The 19,227-nt window shown below is 39.4% G+C and overlaps 1 protein-coding gene across 1 annotated transcript in view; it reads left to right on the top strand.

Moving 5' to 3' along the window:
- Positions 1 to 325: 325 nt before the first annotated feature.
- MYRIP (myosin VIIA and Rab interacting protein) overlaps positions 326 to 19,227 on the top strand; it is a 214,000-nt gene continuing 195,098 nt past the window's right edge. The window contains exons 1-2 of the mRNA XM_017837242.1: positions 326 to 440; positions 14,700 to 14,849. Of these exons, the coding sequence (XP_017692731.1) occupies positions 14,740 to 14,849 (110 nt within the window). The 5' untranslated portion in view covers positions 326 to 440; positions 14,700 to 14,739. The remainder of the gene's footprint in view (positions 441 to 14,699; positions 14,850 to 19,227) is intronic.

The following is a 19,227-nucleotide window of genomic DNA, read 5'->3' on the forward strand; positions in this document are numbered from 1 at the left end:
CCGGGCGCACCGCCTCCCGCCCTCCGCCCATCCCCTTCCCGCCGATTGGCGGCAACGCCCGGGCAGGTGCCGGTGCGCGGCGGGAGCTGCTGCCGCCGGCACCGCAGCAGCACTCGGTGGCGCGTCCGGCGGAGCGGGGAGGGCTGGAGGCGGCGGCAGCGGCGGCGGCGGCAGCAGGAGGAGGAGAAGAAGAAGAAGGAGGAGGAGGAGACGGCGGCTGCGGGCTCTCGCCTTGCGCCGGGCGGTGCGGGCGGGAGCGGGGCACCTGTGCCCGGCGGCTCCGCGCAGGTGGCGGCCGGGGGCGGGCGCGGGGCGGCCGCAGACCCCGCCGTGCATGAGCGACAGGGCGCAGCCGCCGCTGGTGGCTCTGCCCGTGCCCCGAGCGCGGGGCACTCGCTGTCCGCCTGCCATTGCGGTGCAGCCCTCGCACTTGGCCGAGGGTGAGTACGGCCGGGGGCGCGGCCGCCGCGGGCCGGGGCCGGGGCTGGGGCTGGGGCTGGGGCTGGGGTTCGGGTTCACCCTCTGCGACCCCGCGGCGCCGTGGGTTGGCCTGCGGCAGGGCCGTAGCCGTGGGGCCGCAGAGCCCCGTCGGGGGGCGGCCGGCGCTGCAGAGCCCGCGGCGGGTCCCCTCGTCCCGCTGGTGAGGGGTCAGACGGGGCCGGGTCCCGCTGGTGGCCCGGGGGCCGCCACCCTCCGCGGCGTTCGGGGGCGAGGCGGGCTGCTCCTCCGCGGCAGCGCGGCATTAGGCATGCTTTTAATTACCGGACAGATGTTCGCGGCGTTCTGCTGACCGCGTGGCTGTTCGAGCGCTGTCACTGCAGTGCATCATCATCATCGTTATCATTGAAGTGTTTTACTCTTGATCAACTTCCCCGCGAGCCCGGGGAGGATTTCGGCGTGGCACTGTCGCTGCCCCCGTTCCTCGGGAGCATCCCGCCACTCTGCGCTTGTAATTTATGCCTCAGACAGAAGCAGTGTGCATTTTCTAGTATCAAGGTCAGTTTATCGTAACTGCTGAGGAAAATACCATATGGCTCGGACTGACTTTTCTTAGGGAATCTAATTAAGTAGGAGCCTGTGTTGTGCTGGGATTTGTGTTATGTTTCAGGCAAGTGTAACCAAATTAGATCACAAAATGCCTTAGAGTGCATGTGCATCCCTCCTCAAGCGTGTTTGCAGGGACATTAACTGTATTTACAATCTGGTTTTGACAAATTATGGGTTTTGCCTTATATCTACCATTTTACTGTTTCTTGCATTTCTGAAAATGTGAGTAGCTGTCTTGCTATGGAGGCTAGAGTTTCTTAGAATAGGCACAGCAAGGATTTTGGGAATAAAGGCTTTTGCTCATTCCTCTGATAACCCTTTTCTGGAAGGCTGGAGAGAGAGAACAGAGGGATAGTTAGTTTGGTTCTCACATTACCAGACATTTTTTCTCATCTTGAGGGACCTGTCATTAGGCTGGACAGGTTTTTATGTTTTCTTATTAATGGTAATAGCTGTTACCCATGAACTGCATTGAGACCACTGACTCAGTCCCTGCAGTTAAATGTCAAACAGTAGTATTTGATGCTTAATTCTACCTCTAGAAAGTGAATAGAGCTGTGTAAAAAGCAGAAGGTGATGTATCTTGTATGTAAACCCTCAGGCTACTGTCTTACCCATCATTACTCAGGTACCGGATTGTATGAGAACATATTTACTGATGCATTATGCCCAAGTGTCTAAAAATGTACAAGGCAATTCTGTAACCTTCCTGTGGAGTTTGTCAGATAACTTAGTATAGTGCATTGAGCAGTTAGAAACAGGGAAGTAGCGTTTTCAGTTGCTGTGATACATTAATTGCCAATAGGGAGAACTCACAGAAGTCAATTCCACTCTAGTAGCCCCTACTGGGGCAAGATATACTTAGAGCACTGCCCCCTGTGACAGGATTTGCCTCCTGGACCTGCTGATGATTCAAATGACACAATATTGTCCTTTTTTTTCTTCATCTGAACCAGTACTGTCTGAATCCAGAAAAAAACAGGATCAAGAAAACTAAGCTAAAACTTCCATTTTCCTGAACTGGTTTCTTGCTTCCACACTAACCTGATGAATACATCTGAGTGCACTACATAGGGTGTACCCTATGAACACAGTGGTATGAACACAGTAGTAATTCACCTTTTTCACTTGATACTTGCAGTAAACAGAATGCTTGAAGGCCTTGTACTTAAACAAGAAAAAAAAATCCCCAAGTATGCATGGGTGATGCTGAAGAAAAGCTGTATATACCAAATGCACTCTTGTTCATAAACAGTACAACTGTATGGAAAAGTGACTCCTTTGTATAGCTACCAACATTAACATACCCTATTGTTATAAGACTGGAAACTGCTGTTTGGCAGCATAAACCACCTTAACTTGCCCTTGGAAAGCTGGACAAGTCGACAGAAACTAGTTGAATACAGTTCCATGAAAGCTGTAGGGACACCTTTTCTCTTTGAGAAAACCCATTAATTTGAGTGGACTAATGCTGCCTTCCTGTGGAATACTTTATTTACCTTCCTTTTTGGATCCAGGTAAGTTATTTTCTATATAGATTCTTAGAGATAATAAAGGCCTCTGGTTTACCTGTGAACCACTGACAGTCAGAGAATAAACCAGCCCTGAGTTTCTTATATCAAGAGATTTATAGCGGCTTACTTTCAAAAGAAGATTTTTGGGCTTAAGGGAAGAGGAAGATGACTGCTATATTTCAGTGTGAAGTGAAGCATGTAATACCGTTGCTCAGATTACCAAAGAAACTTGGCCTTTGTCTATGACATAACCAGGAAATTTTGCAGAAGGTCTAAATACAGTGTAATTTGTTAAGATTTCAAGATATAGTCTAGTATTGTGTATGTCTTTGTGAGATTGGTCAAAGGTGCCTATATCCAAAATTTATGTGAATTTACAGAAACCCAAGAGGAACTTGGCACACTAGTAAGATCTGTTGTTTGTATGGAAGACTAGTGATTGTGCTTGCTAGCAAGATGTGCTCACTATTTAACTTTCAATTGAAACATGTTATCCTTTTTTATTTTTTAATAATCTTACAGAAAAATGCCATGCTGCATTTTTTTTAAAACTTCATTTTCAGTAAATATCATATTTGACATTTGATGTCCTGCAAATTAATTAATAAAACACACTGTAGTGGAAAGCAGTTTAGTAAATCACCTAGCAGCTTTATCCTAGATGAAGAGGGTATAAAGACTGCAGTTGCTTGACTGGTCAAAAGTTAATATCAGCATTATTGCAATAATGACAGATTTTTAGATCTTAGGGATACTATTCTGGGAGTAGGAACATGACAAATTTCCAGGCCAATATGCATTAAATTTTAACAGCACAGCAATTTTATTTTTCTTTTTAATAATGTTATACTAAGAAAACCCCTTGTCTTTCATTTTTTTTACTGACCCATTAGTTCCTGAGCTGGGTAAAGGAAACAAGATCTCTTGCTACATTTTATTACCTATATACTTCATTTACCTTATGATCAATTGATGATCATAAAAGGAAAAACTAATATTGGGGTTTGGTATCCAGATTATTGGAGTTATTACTATCTACTGGTTGTTTTAAGATATAAACCATTACCAAAGGAAATGAATTTTACATTCTTCAAGGCAAAGTATAGTTCCAAATAAAACATCACTTATTGAAGTGGAGCTAACTACTGCAGAGGTTAGTCTTGAAGATGAGACGCTTTCAATGGTATTGTCTCCAGTTGACTCACAGTAGTCAATTAAGCAGTCTTCTTGAGTTTTGCTGGTGCTGGCTAACAGGCAGGGAGGAAACTCTAGCCTTTCCTCCTGCTGAAGACCCAAGCTCAAGTTCTACTGTGCAGTAGTTTCAAGAATCTCCTTCTGGACAGCAACATATGCTATTTATTGATGGAGAAGAATTAAATGGATCAGTGACTTAGTGCACCCATAGTTTCTGGATTAAGTCTGTTTAAAGGATGCTGAGGTAATTTAGTGTAGAAAATGAGATGTAGTCTCTTGTGATAGTAATATGAAGTGCAGAGCCTCTTTCAAAGGCTGTTAAAGTTCATGGCATTCTCACTGGCTTTAATGAGTCTTGAAGCCACGCAACAGCTTGAAATTTTTGGGGTTTTTAAATAACAAAAGAAGCCCTTCCCCAGCACCCTCCACCTATCTCCATGCAGAAAAATATGTGGCTTTGCTGTTGTAAAACAACTTTCTGTTCTTTGAGGAAGGCAGTACATAATCTGTTGTTTTCCTTCTTGAAAGGAAAAAAAGCAAAATATATTTATAACTCATGGAATAAACTTTTCTGCTCTTGTGATGAGTTTTGTCTCTTCTGAAACTAACACAAGAGCTTCTTTGCTTATTGAGCATTACTTCTGATACTGAAATGGGTTTTAATGATGTTTTCTTCTGTCCTTTTTGAGCTGTGTGAACAGGATGTTGTGTCCCAGGGTAATCCAAAAAGGAAAGTGCTGGTTTGTGCTGTTATCATTAGTTGCTATGGCATGGATGTTCAGTGTACGATTTAAGTGCTGTTGACTGAGATGCAGCTAACGCTGACGTGAAAAACCTCAAGTTGCAGAGTGTACCTATTTTTCTAACCATTGTTTATCTTGCAAGAGATTGATTCCTTTTTTTCCCCTTAAAAGTACTGATCCTTCTGCCCCTTAGTGATCATCCCCAGGAGTGCTTGGTGTACCTTTCTGGAAGTTATCTCAATGCTCGCATCTAGCTGTCATAAGTGCTTTGACATTTGTTTGACAGACCGTGACTTGGATTTAAGTTAAATCATAGTGCGTGAATTGGAGCAACATCGGGTTTTAAAAACAATTGAAAGAGCTTTGGGGAGGACTCAAAAAGGTATATTCTGGTGATGTTGTTTTTCAGAGTCTCAGCTGGTCTTGATCTAAAAGGCAGTGCCAAAAATTGTCCATATGTTAATCACTGTAAGCACAAATGCCATGGGTTGAGTCCCAAATGAGAAGAAACCAGTTCACCTCTAGAGGAGAATAAACCTGATTATTCTACCTCTCACAGTTCTTTTCTAATGTTTAATGATGAGGCTTTGTATTCCTGCTTCAAGGTAGTATCACAGGTCAGAAAGAGGCAAATCAACGGAAGTACTGTGGTCTTAGGTTCCGCATGTGATTAAGTGAGGCGCCTTAGTTAGTTCCTAAAGGTGATGGCTTAACTGGTTTATGTTGTTCAAATAATATGTTATGTGGGACTCAAAAAGCTGTCTGTGCTGGCTGGATGGTTCCCTAAACCTATAAGAGCATGAACTGTTTTGGTTCTATAGTTTAAACAAAAGGAGCTATGAGGCTGCTCCAGTTTGGATTCAAATATAAGTGAACCAGCAGTCAAAACCTGACAGTGAAGTTGGCCTTTGAACTCCAGAAAAGGCCTGACAGTGTCTTATACTTGAATATAAACATTCTTTGTTTGTATAGACTTGGGATCTAGAACTTCAGGTTTGCGTTTGTTGGTCCAGGCTCAGGTTATCTCCATGTTGTGCAGTGTCAACATAAAAAACTTAGTCAAACCCACTCTTCTAAGCACAGTGTGGAGTAGGTTCCAGTGTCAACAAAGGAATGCAATAACTCCCCCACCTGACAGACTAATCTAGCTCCTAGTTTGGTTTTTCATACAGCTCTGGCTCTATTTTACTCTTGCTTATTGTCACTTGGCAAATGGTTATCTAAACAAATCAAAGATGACCTGCTACTGAAACCTTTTTTCAGTGCATGGGGCATAAATTGTGTGTCCACCAACTACAGCTCATCACTGTCTCAGTGAAATGGGACATGTGGCTTCACAGATTTTCTTTATTGTTGTACCTCTTATGATTCATGCTTCTTCAAGCATAATTCAGGGTTATAAACACTTTGTAGGTGTCACAGTGAATGTGGAAGGCACAGTCTTATGAAATTATTCTTGGTTTTTATTTTGTTCGTTTACTTGCTAATATGTAAAATTCAGTAATTTGCAGCAGGGATTCCTGTCAGTGGTTTGAATTAGCAGTGATTTACTGTATTAAATTTGTTTTCACATCTGGCAGCACTGGAGAATACTGCCTCATCGTGGCAACTGCTGCTGGAAGCATTTTCTTATCTCTAAAAATAGAATTTTTGTCTTTATTCTAGTCCTGCAGGAGTATCCTCTCAGTCAAAGATTAGTTTTTTGATCAAACTTTAGGATATCCTCATGAGTGATATTTTGTAAGAGGGATACAGGATATCATATGTTGTGGGGAAAAAAATTTATTTCATTGTGTAGAATATTTTAAGTATGCCTGTGGTGTATTTGCATATTGGTTGGATTTTATATTATGGATGTTTTGTAGCAGTCAAGCAATCCACACTTTAATGTTTACTTTTGTAGTTTGCATGGATTAATCACAATATGGCCTTCAAGCTTTGAGATTCTTAATTTGTCATAATCTTTTTGCCTGTATTATTGAGATGCAAAATTAAATGCAGATGTAAATTGTTTAGTGCTTCCAGAGTTGTTTAAGCTTTTACAAAAGCGTCACCTTCCCTCTCGATGTTTTCTTCTCTAGATTAAAGGTATGAATAAATCAGATGAGAAGCCTTTCCACTGCTTTACCCAATAGTGATGCTTTGGCATCTAGAAGTTGAAAAACTTATCTTAATGAACCTATATTTTCTTGGTTAGTTTGTTGAATTCTATCTGTAGGATGGTCCTACAGATCCTGCAGATGGTCTAGGATCCTACAGATCCTAGAGCACATTGCACAGAAATGGTTCTTGAGTATCTCCAGTGAGGAAGACTCCACAACCTCTCTGGGTAGCCTTTTCCAGGGCATGGTCACCTGCACACTGAAGAAGTTCTACCTCATATACAAGTGGAATTTCCTGTGCATCAGTTTCTGCCCGTTTTCTCTCATCCTATTGCTTGGCATCATCGAGAAGAGCCTGGATCCATCCTCTTGACACCCTCCCTTCAGATACTTACAGACATTGATAAGATCCCCTCTCAGTCATCTCTTCTTGAGGCTGAGCAGGCCTAACTCTTCCAGTCTATTCTCATAAAAGAGATGCTCAGTCTGCTAATCATCTTTAGCCCTGCATTGGACCAACCCCAGGTGCTCTATGTCTCTCTTGTACTGAGGAGTCACAAGATGAGTAGTGAGATGTGGCCTCACTAGGGCTGAGTAGAGGGACAGGATCACCTCCCTCGACCTGCTGGCCTCACTCTTCCTAATACACCCCGGGATGCCATTGTCCTTCTTTGCCACAAGAGCACTGCTGGCTCATGGACAGCTTGTTGTCCACCAGGACCCCCAGGTCCTTCTCTGCAGAGTTGCTTTCCAGAAGGTCGGCCCTCAGCCTGTACTGGTGCAAGGGGTTATTATTATACTCCAGGTGCAGGCCCCTGTATTTGCCTTTGTTGTGCTTCAGACATTTCTTCTCTGCCCATTGCTCCAACCTGTCGAGGTCCTTCTGTAGGGCTGCACAGCACACTGGGGTACCGGCCACTCCTCCGGATTTGTGTTATCAGCTTGCTGAGGAGGCGTCTGCCCCTTCATCCCAGTCATTGATGAACAAGTTAATATCCTGAGTTGTGTTCTTTTACATACTCTTCCATAAGGAGGGAGATAAGTATTTGAGCCTTCCCAGGCTAAACATGGCATTGAACCGAGTCTTTTTTTTGAGTGCATGTATTAGACTGGTATTTACATGTATTTCCACAGGTAAAGCGAGTGCTCACTTCTTGGCCTGCCTTTTAAGATGAGATAGAAGCGTATCAATTCTTTGAAGGAACAAAGAAGGATTCACTGTTTCTTTCATGTCCTTTCGATCTGTGAGCCTCATTTGAGGGCCATTGATTGTGAAATGCTGGGACTGACAGGTGTCTCAGGAGAAGTTTGTGGCGTGTGTAATGCAACACAGGTGAATCTATTTTTGCAGTCCTCACTCTTGATCTAATGCTGAGGAGAGAGGTAGGAATACAAGTGAGCTTTTTGTTTAGTATTCTCTTCATGCTGGCTCAAGCTTAGAAAGTACAGTGTGAAAACTGATTTGCCAGGTGTGTTCTGGTTTGAGTTTTGACAGGAAGGTGGAAGAAGGGACATAACTCTGTTCAGTGGCTGCTGTTTTCTCTGTATGGAATGTCTGGGTACAGACCATTAAGCTCCGAGCCCCACTTTGCAAGTTGGACATCCAAAGTGAAGCCCTTGCAGTCTCGTGCTTATGGATGTGCAAATTTCTCATTGCGTTGGGCATTTTGGGATCAGTTGCGTTCCCTGAGTGCACATGCTGGCTTTCTAACTGACCTGTGATGGTTCACCTTGGGGTTGGTTGACAGTCCGTTACAGTAATGAGCTGCATTTCATGCTTTAGATTGAAGACACATGGAAAAGAGGGAAATCATCCAAGATAGAATTGTGTGTCAGCGTATTACCACTCCAGTTTTGTCTTTTTTTCCAAGCTGTCTTCTTCATTTCTGGAAGAGTGATAGTCCGTCTCACACAGTCAGAATACTGTCAGACACATCATCTTGACTATGCATTCTTCAATAAGACAGTTGCTACTAAATAGAGAAAATAGAGCTGAACATGATTTGCCTAAATTCGGCATAAACAATGGAAGATGAGACTGAAGTAGAATGAGAATATACAGTAACTAGAAATCCAATTGCAGTGAAATATGTGCTAATATTATATGGCAGATAACCTGTGATCTCTAGCAGCTGTAGGGCCAAATTCTGGATAAGCCTTTCATCTAGTTCAGTTTTACCAGTGAGAAGACTTTTCTGGTCAATGTGGCTTTTGTATCACATTTTGTATTCCCAGTGGGTTTAATACTTGTGTATCAGCCTGATACCTAAGTATAAAATGGTCATGATTTATTATTCAGATTCTCTTTTTAAATGACTTTTCTTCAATCTGTCAAAAGTAGATGACAGAAATTAAGTCCTACAGTGTCATTTTTAGTCTTTTCTAAAAATATTTTTTCTTTTTTTGCTATTTAAATAAAATAGCTTCTGTTTTTTTTAGAAACAGTTTTATATGCTGTGTTCTGCCTTTGGGAGAGTGCCATCCTTAGATGAGAGATGCCATTCTTTCTTGAATAAAATGAGACTTAAGTGAGTTTTTTTACTTCTGTGTCATGGTTTAACCCCACAGCGCTGTACCAGCTACCAAGAAGAAAATGATCTCTATCCCAGCTATCACCTGGACGTTCTGTTATTTCATATTCAGTACTTAAAATAACGTAAAGTATAGAAGCAAAAAGAGTGTGAAACTCCTATTTCCTAAATAGATTAAAATTTAAAGCCATGCAGTACTAACCTTTGACCTTTAAGGTTTATGATTTCCCCCATTATAGTATGTCCCAGCACTCTTTTAGACAAAAGTACATACAATTATTGTAATAACTTGCATTAATAAGGAACATTTCTCCCAAAAGGAACTCAATGAACCTCATGTTTTCTTTTAAAACCTGCTGCTGTACCCCTTACACTCCCCAGTGAAACAAACGTAACTTTGCTCAGGAACTTGCAAGTTGTTTCCTTTGCTACTTACAAATCTCACATAAAATTAGTACAAGTCTGAAAGGAAGATAATTTTTTTTGCTTTGGTTATAGACCAGGAAATATATGCAGTAAAACTCAGTTAAAATCAGTGTGGCTACAAAGAATAACATCCTCTTTGAGATCCTTATCTTACATCTCATTTAAAATGTGACACACCAGATACGAGTTGCCATGTTGAAGTCTGTTGGGCTGTACCTAATTTTTCAACTGAAGAGGTGGCTTTGTATTTCTGGTGAGTAAGTATATCGTTATTTTGGGACGTTTGTTCATTTCCAGTGAAAAGTATTTTCCAGTGAAAAGTCTTGTTTACTGCAGCTTCTAGACGTTCTTGTTTTAAAAAAGATTAAGACAGTTTAAAAAAGATTAAGAAACTTGTCGTCAGTGTTAATTATGCCTCATTTTAGATTTAATGATGTGCTGCTAGCTGTAGTAGAAATTACCTTGGACAGTAATGTTCTTCAAATGTTTTTTTTGCTAAGGTTTGTTTTGTTCAAGTGTGTTTACATAAATCAAAGCACTTTAAACATTCAGATAGATCTTATTTTTGTCATCAAATGAAATGTGCAACATTATGTAATTTATATGCTAAATATTGTGGCATTTACATTTAAAAAATTACCATAATTACCTTGTGCTGGCAATGTGGTCACTTCTTTTGGACATTCAATAAATGTTTTAAAATATGAGGTATGGTGAAAGAGCCTGTGTTTTGGACAAAGTGTTTGTCTTCCTTTTTGACTTAGAAAGGTGGTTATCTTGTTTTATGATTTCAAAGGGAAAAACATTCACCAGTAAGACTATACAAAGAATTTATTTTAGTACTAAAAGAATTCTGCAAGTAATGACAAGACAGATTGAATAGTGTCATTCAGGTCCTGACTGACTACTGAAGGAAGTAAAGATGAGATTGTAAGTGACAGAAGCAAAGACATAGTTACTAGCAGATTTCTTCTTAATTTTCTACCTGGAAAAATCTAGAAGTGGCAGAGTAGCAAAGCAGAGTAGAAAAACTCTGGTGAAAAGTTTGGTGACTCTAAAGCTGGGAGCGTGCGGGAGAAAGGTATTCTGTATTAAATATTTCAAATGCAAATAGCTGGGTTGAAGGAGTTTGTGGTCTTGGTTCCTCAGGTATCACATTTCATGAATGCACATAAGCAGCATTTTAAAGCAGAAATTATACTGTGTTGTGGAAACAGCTGAAATCTTGATTAAAAATGCTCAGAAATGGAAAGAAGTGTAGGACATTCTTGTTTGCAGTTCGAGTGTATTGGAGGGGTCTCTTCCAGATACACACTGTACAGCCCCCTGGAGCCTTCTTGAGGCTGAGCAGTCCTAGTGTGCCGAGCATCACCACCTGTGAAAAATGCTTCAGTCCCTTAACCATCATTGTGGCCTTAAGCTGGACTTACTCCAGTGAGTCTGCATCTTTCTTGTGCTGGGGAAGCCCAAACTGGACACAGCGCTCCAGGTGCAGCCTCACTAGTGCTGATTTCTTTGCTACAGCATAAAGTCTGTCTTGTATAGTACTCAGTGTGACCACTTGCATAATTAACTTTATAATGTGGCTCTTTGTCATGCAGACAATCTGTTTTAAATATTAGTTGGCACTTAAAAAGAAAAAAAAGTTTCTGGGCTTTCTACCCTCCCTCCCAGTAATGCTAGTCATCTGCTGAGACTCCAAGTCCAAACAGCTTAGCTGTCATATGAATGATGAAGAAATACACGACTCACCCTCATTTCTCCTGGTGATCCCTTGTCCATTTTAAAATTCAGAAACATTTCTCGCAGTTCTTGAAAAACTTTTGTTGGGGTTTGATTTCGGTTTTAAGGTTAAATTCAAGAAATGTTTTCAATGTGGAAGTTTTAATTAGATTTTAAAATAGACTGTAAGAAATATTAAGATTAGAATATTACTCAAACAATATCCAATCATGTCTTGTAAGACTAGGCTTTTCTGTTATAGTGTTTTAATTTGTTGAGGAAAAGTTTTCTAGGGAATGATACTATTCCTTGTAAAGTCTGTGAGAGCTTAGATTTTTTTTATTCAGTTTGAGATTTAACAAAGAATTACTCATGAAAGCAAACATTTGAACAGCCTCACGTAAGTTATTTTAATTGAGGCCAGAAGTTATTTTAGGCTGAGAAGTTATTTTGTTGTCTTTTTTTTTTTTTTTCCTAAGTGTAACATTTCCTCTAGAGAATTTCCCATTGTGTATTTCCAAAATACATAATCCGGATCTACTCAAAAAAGGACACTTGAGAGTTGTTTATAAATATTTATGAACTGCTGTGATACTCCCAGATCAGAGGTGATTTAGTAATGTGATGAAAAATTATTTCTTGGGAAAAAACACACTAGTTTCTTACAGATAAACGTAATATTGGAATGCAGACTGAGAGTCTTATAGGGAAATAAACCACATGAAAATCAAAAGTTAAAGTTGCTTGTGATTTTAAAGCATATCTATACTTGAGATTAAGTCTTTGCCAACCCCAAAAAATCAGAGGTGGTGGGGCTGCCCACTTACTCCCAAATTTAGAGGTAAATTTGCCCCTTTTAATACATGCTCACAATCAACAATGGTAGCTGTATAAAAGAGATAATTTTCTTTACTGATGAACCAGTTTGTATGTGTGAAAAAAGAGTATTCATTTTTACACTGTTTCCAAAAATATTTTGATGAAGACCTGAAGGGAGAACTTATTATGACAATAATTACAGTTGTTAACTTGATGCTCAAGATAACTGGAATTGCATCTTTGATGTCTTCATCATCCTGTGTCTCAGAAAACTGCAGCCCTACCACAAAGGTGTCTCTACTGGCTCCAGCGATTGCTTAAAAAAGGTTTATTTCCTTCTAGCATGTATTCTGTGTTTTCCCCTAAAGCGTATGTGTGCGAAAAAAATTTAATTGGAAAAGTCCTGCTTACTTCCCCATGAATGTGGCTTTCCTGTAGTAAAGCCATTCCATCCTCTTAGAAAGTCAGAGGCACCTTTGCACTCAAGTGCTTTGCATGGGAAGAGCTCAGCAGCCATCCCAAAGCCTGAAGGGAAGGATATGTCCCAGGGCGCTTCGTGTCCTGTCTTTGAGCCGCAACATGTATGCGTAACCTCAGCAAGCCCTACCTCACCTTTTTTTATGCTTGACAGTGCTCAGTGAGGCTTTGGTACAAGGACTGTAGATGAAAGGGGAATATCTTACCATTCTGGTGAAAATTTCATGAAGATTTGTGCATGTGTGTGGCATGGAAAAAAATCCTGCCAGTTGTTCCTCACTGTGTTTTAGCCAACCTTTAATTTTAACATATATTCCTGGTCTTGCAAGCAAGATTAGTGAAGATTACATAAAGTCCTTTGTTTCTGTGGCACTTTTTTTTTCTACACAAATCAGGGAAATTTTGCTTAGAAATACCTTTTTATAGCCTTTATTAACTCATTGTCAGCTTCTTTAGTAGATCCAGAGTCAAGCCAGAATACTGTGACTTTTTTTTAGCTGTATTGTGAGCATGTGTCTCGTTGGAGGGGTCTTGCATCTTGATTTCACCTAAGCTTCTATCCTGCCTGCTTGGTTTTGTTGAAATGTTTTCTTGAATGAAGAGTTTATTCTAAACTTCATGGTCAGCCTAACCAAAATAGAAAAAATAAGCAGTACCCTCCTTCCATGTGGTTGTTTTTTTCTTGTTTGTAATCAGGTGATTGTAGGAAGGTAGAAATTGTGTTAAACCCACCCCCCCCCAAACTAAAAAAAAAAACCAAAAACAAATAAAGCTCAACCAACCACATCCCACATAATTATCTGAGTAGCAAATGAGTTATGTTTAGAAAATAAAGCTGATTTTTTTACCCAAATGCTTCTAATTGCTATAATGTTTGAAGCACTTAATTGTATGCTATAGCAGTGTTGCTTAGAGGTGGTTTTTTTGAGCCAGAACCAGCTTATATGCTTACATAGCCTCATTCACTTGACACTCATAATGGATAAAGAAGCAATAATAGTTGCCTCTTTTGTACAGTGTAGGAATTTTAGTATGTTCATAATAATTATATACATTTCTGGGAGCTCATAACAGAGATGCAAAAACTGTCTGATGTTTCTGCAACCATAACACAATGTGGAGATGGATACCTTTATGATTACCCAAATAATTACATACATCAAATTACAAAAATCTGTACTGAGAGCTGAATTTACTAGAACTCGTTTAAATTATTAAAAGTCATGAAAAAATAAATTAGAACGAATTTCATTAGTGAAATTAAGTGGACCAAGCTCTATTTCAAACTTTCTAGTACCTTCAGTTCAGACTTAATATTGACTATACTTTTTCTCCACCAAATATGGAAGTAATGATACAGTGGTGATAGTGGCATCTAAATCTATCTAAATCTTTCCAGTTACTCAAAAAAGGCATTTGAAATTCATATGCTTACTTTTTTTTGACAGTTTTTTAATTCCTGATTTTGTAGCTGGTAGCATAAATATTTTTAAGTGTTACAGGAGAGTATGTTCTCTGTCCATACACAGTCACAGGGATTGCACTGCAAGTAATTTTGCAAAATCATGGCATAAAATCTTCAGAAATGTCTAAACCTGATTTCACCTGAGTTAGTTAAAAATGTGTCTTTTTGCAAGCAACGCTGAGATCTTCCCTCAACATTTCTTAATATCCCAAATAATTTATCTTTTGTGTTTATGTTTAAGTTGGGGCTGATTGCTTTCAGTGCCTGGAACCTGAAAAATAATTCTGAAACAAATCCTTCAAGTTGTACTGGGGAGGTTTAGACTGGATATTAGGAGCAATTTCTTCACTGAAAGGCTTCTCAGGCATTGGAACAGCTTACCTAAAGAAGTGGTTGAGTTGCCATCCCTGGAGATATTTAAAAGATGTGCAGATGTGGCACTTAGGGACATGGTTTAGTGGTGGATTTGGCAGTGCTGGGTTAACGGTTGGATTCGATGATCACAGAACATCTTTTCCAACCAAAAAGATTCAATTATTTTCTGATGTTTGTGGTAGCAACTTTCCTTTTGTTAGGCAGATGTGCTTGTGATCTCAACACTCTTATGAAAAATAGCAGTGCTTTCAATTTCTTTTGTTATTTTCTGTCTCTGATTTCAGATATTCCTTATAGTTATTCATATCCAGGACACAGTATATAATGGGGAGAAAACTGGATCTTTCTGGCTTGACTGATGAAGAAGCAGAGCATGTACTCCAGGTGGTTCAGCGAGATTTCAGCCTTCGTAAAAAAGAAGAAGAAAGGCTGAGGTAAGAATAAAAGCATTGGTCTATTTGGATTATTACAAACTGGTTTTGGAGGAAACTGGAAAAGACAGCTTTTTTTCTGGTGTTCTATGCATTAATAGTCATTCCTGTCACACAAGCGAGAAACATCCGACATCCTCCACCTGAATTCAGTTATTGAGTAGTCATTCATTTTTGTGTTAAGTTTATTCTAGCCTAGACCTCAGTAATGGTCTCTAAATCATCTCTGTATATTTCCTGGGTAGATATTAACTAGTGTTCGACTTTATCAAAAGCAGAAGTTCATGTTAAGGAAATTTTTTGCTTGCTGTAGTCAGTTTCTTTTCTTTTATTCAGAAACTTTGTCTACATGCAAACATCTGAAAGTGAAGAAGTTCAACCCATCTCTTTCCCCCAAAACAGTCAATGGGATAAGCTATCTGTTGTGTTTTAATTTTGCTTTCAGTAGTCTGTGTACAAAATGATTGCAAGCAGAAACAACCCAGAAGAAAACAAATGGAATTTGTTGGCAAGGTAACTTTCTTAGCCCAGCATGCAGGTTTAAAAGTAAACCAGAGGAGAAATGAACCAAACTCAAGAGAGGCTACAAGTCAGAGTTACAATTTACTGAAAAGATTACAATAAATGCAATGATATGGAGAAAACAGCCCTTGTTTTAACCCACAAGGACAGATGTATAACCCAACACCCTGGAACAAGAACAGAATGGTGTTTGTTAGCTCCTGTGCAGAGCACCACATAGCCCCACTGGTTGCAAAGCAAAAGGAAAAGGAAACCTAAACCTGTTGGTCTGGATGATGGTCACAGTCTTGTCAAGAGTGGCAGTCACAGTCCTGTTGAAGTTCTGGTTCTCCTCTGCATTTGAGGAGACCTGAAATCTCAAAACCCCAAGATTATATGTGCTCAGGTTCAAGTGGTAATGTCCAGTACTTCCCCCAGGGTATAGAGTTTCACAATGGGTGATTTAACTCTGTGAGTCATGGGATATTTTTGAAATCTTTGGTGGTCTAGGTTGTTGCAGCTGCCTCTTACACCAGTTCACTGTGACCCATTAGTAGAGATGACCCCTCAGGCTGGGTGTGAAGGTGTTAATGCCCCCCCCCCCCCAGGGGAGTTATCACAGCTGAGTCATTGGTATGAAGACAAAGGAACATTCCCGTCTTGGAGTGTTTTTTAACACCCATCTTGTAGTCTGAGGTGTCAGGTGTGCCCTCGGCAGCTGCTGCAAACAATCCATTTATTAACAGTCCATCAGAAATGACATAGAGGGTGTAGAATACACAGTTTTGGTTATACCCACATAGTGATAAACTGGTCCCAGCCCTTGTAACTAGGACACTCAAGAGCTTCCACATGTGATGAAGGGACCATGGACCGAGACCTGAATTGGTAGATGCAGTATTTTTCTTGTCGTTTCAACAACATTTCCTTGAATTATTATGTCTGATTTTTATATTACCTTCTTTGAAAACATCATTATTTATTATCTAGCATACTCTGAAGTCTCTATCTATGGTTGGCAAATGCACCTTCTCTTATTGCGCTATTCATATCTCAGACATTCAGCATTAAACTGAAGTCAACGGAGCAGGATTATGACTGAAATAAACAGAAAACTAGGTATATGTCTTATATGGAATTGAAACTAAGGGAATCCTTTCTTTGTCAATTTTCTGTTACTGTTTTCTGAAACTACTCGGAACATTAGGAACAATAAAGGCAGCTTGTGGCACAGACCTAATTCAGTTTTGGCATGCTGGGCAAGTTCTTTTTTGAGTTGGTAGTGAAAGCTTGCTGCGGGGAGGAAAGACTGGATAAGGATGGCATGCAGATTTTTATTTTTTTTAATGGCTGTTTGTCGTGGCATGGATTGTACTGGTTATTTTGGTAATCTTTCACAACAAAACCAAGAGATTCTGGAAGCAGTTTTAGGAAAGTGAGTGCATGAGCTTTGTCTGGCTTTTTATAAGGTAACTGATTGTATCTTACTGGAGCAAGCATACTACAGCTAGGAAGTGCTGGGGCATCTTGCCTATTCCATACAACTAGATCCTATAGTGGGAGGAGGAAGGGGAAGGATGTAAAGCATGCTCACAGAAAATTGACCAGAAAGCCTGGATAGATTCTGTTGCTTGTGTTTTATCATTTTGCTACTGAGGTTTTTCATGAGACTTGATAATTGAATGATCACAAGTAGAAAACTGGTGTGAGAAGAGAGATAAACCACTGGAAAAGTAGGAGAAACACACAGACTCAGCTTATATATGAGTATGTACTCTTCTTCTTGCAAAGTTCGTGCCTTTTGCAAGTATTAAAGTGCTGCAAATAATGAGCTGTACTGACAAAGTAGAAGTTTTGAAATGTAGGCTGATATTTAAGATATGAATTTAAATAGTTTTAATGACTTTAAAAACTGCCTGTGGAGTTCAAAGCTTACTTCTGACTTAAAAGCTATGACTTTGTGGGTTTGTTTTAAATTGTGCTAGTCTGATTGGTTTTGGTTCATTGGTTTTTTGGTTTGAGTTTTTCATTTTTTTTTTTTTGTACAACATGCAGAGCTAAAGGAAGTATGTAGCAACACATCTTTTTGTTTTACTATGTGATTGAAAATATAATCTTATAAAAAACTTCTATGATCTTGCTACAGATTAGCTTTTTCAACCTGTAAGAAAACAGATTAGATCTTGTGTCTGATTTGATGTTCTTGACTCTATTGCATTTGTATTTAGAAAGTTATCAACTGGCAAGGTTTAAAGTATAGTTTCACTTTACAAGTGAAACTTTGTAAAGCTTTGTGATCTTTTCTAGGATAAAAAAATCGGCATATATATTTTATATCTTGGACTTTTAGACTTTTGTTAACAAATCCGAAACTAAGCTAAATCTGAAGGTATGTTTTTGTGGTGGTTTTTTTTTTCTTCCTGTAATTAATTTGAGGTAGGAGCTTTAGTCTTTAACTAGAACTGTTAAAGTTTTTGCATGTGATACTTTCTCAAAATAGGGCTTCTTTATAATTCTTCATGTCATAGATAGTTTTATTTTTGGGTGCTTTTCTCCACAAAGACTGAAGTAGCTCTTTCATGGATCCGTCTCTGGATTATTCCTATTGTAGCAATTATTTCTAAAGATCAAGAACTAGTTGAGGGAAGATATGATAAATTTCCACTGTATCAGGAGAACAATGAAAGCTAAGGGAACTGTGAATGCTTGATGCCTTCAATTTTGCTTTGCTAGTGGCAGCTGAACAGTTAAGTAACATACTACAAGAAGTGAAGTTTATCTTTACTTCTAATAAGTGTTTTTAAGCTAGTGAAGCAAAATGGTAACTGTTTTAGAGCTAACATGCCAATGTTTTTTATGATATTGCAGTTGTTACATGTTAATTTATTTTTCCATATTCTGTAAACAAAAATGACATAATGAATGTGTGGAGAAAAGCTATACTGATCCATCTGCATTTTCCACTGCAAAGTTGTTTTGAATCTCTCTGCAGTGAGAATTTTTTGCAGCGGTTCTCTAATTTAAATCTTTCTCACAACTTTATCCTAGTGTTATCAGACAGGCTGCTCTTGTACATTTTCTGAAAGAAAAAGATTGGCTAAAAATAGTAAGATAATAATAAGATAAACATATGCACATATTTAGTGTTTAGAGTGGTTGATTTATTATGCCTTACTACTTCATATCAGTTTAGTTTCTTTTTTTTGCAATGGCTTTCAGCCTGGTATCAGATTAATAATATTTACTGTTCTTTTTCCCTTGTTCACCCATTATCTTTCTATTTTGATAATGCACTGGCTCTGTTCTTTGGCAGTAGTGTTATATTTTTATTTACTCTCAGTGTTAGTGTAGTCATCCAGAGCCACTGAGACTAAAACTGTAATACAGACTTGTAAATAGATGGGCTTGGTTTACTGTGAATCAGTTGAAGAAATAAAACCAGGCAGATCCGGCATAACTAGGAAGGTGATTGTTTTGATTTGCTTTTCATGTGTGCTCAGAACTAGGCTATGGTAGTACAAACTTGTGTACATCCCCTCTGCCACTGAAGCTCTGGCAGACTGTCTCTGGGCTCCTGGGAAACTAGGAATCGTAGCTGGCTTTTTGAGGAAGCTGACTGGACATGCTAATGATTGATTTTCTCATGTATATATTAATTAATCTTGAATTTCAGATGTGCAGATGCAGAATGTTGCAGTGGGGAACATTGGACTGTGTTGAGAGTTAAACATCTAATGTTTTGCTTTGTCATATCTGCAGTTCATGGCAGGATTTGTGTGCTCTTTTTTTTTTATTTAATTTTTTTTAAGAAATGACAGAGGAGAGCTTACAAGGCCAAATGTGTGTTTGTGTGATATTTCTCTTTACAGAAACAGATGTG

This window comes from Lepidothrix coronata, unplaced genomic scaffold, assembly GCF_001604755.1.
Source record: "Lepidothrix coronata isolate B3197 unplaced genomic scaffold, Lepidothrix_coronata-1.0 Scaffold297, whole genome shotgun sequence".
Classification (NCBI taxonomy): Eukaryota; Metazoa; Chordata; class Aves; order Passeriformes; family Pipridae; genus Lepidothrix; species Lepidothrix coronata.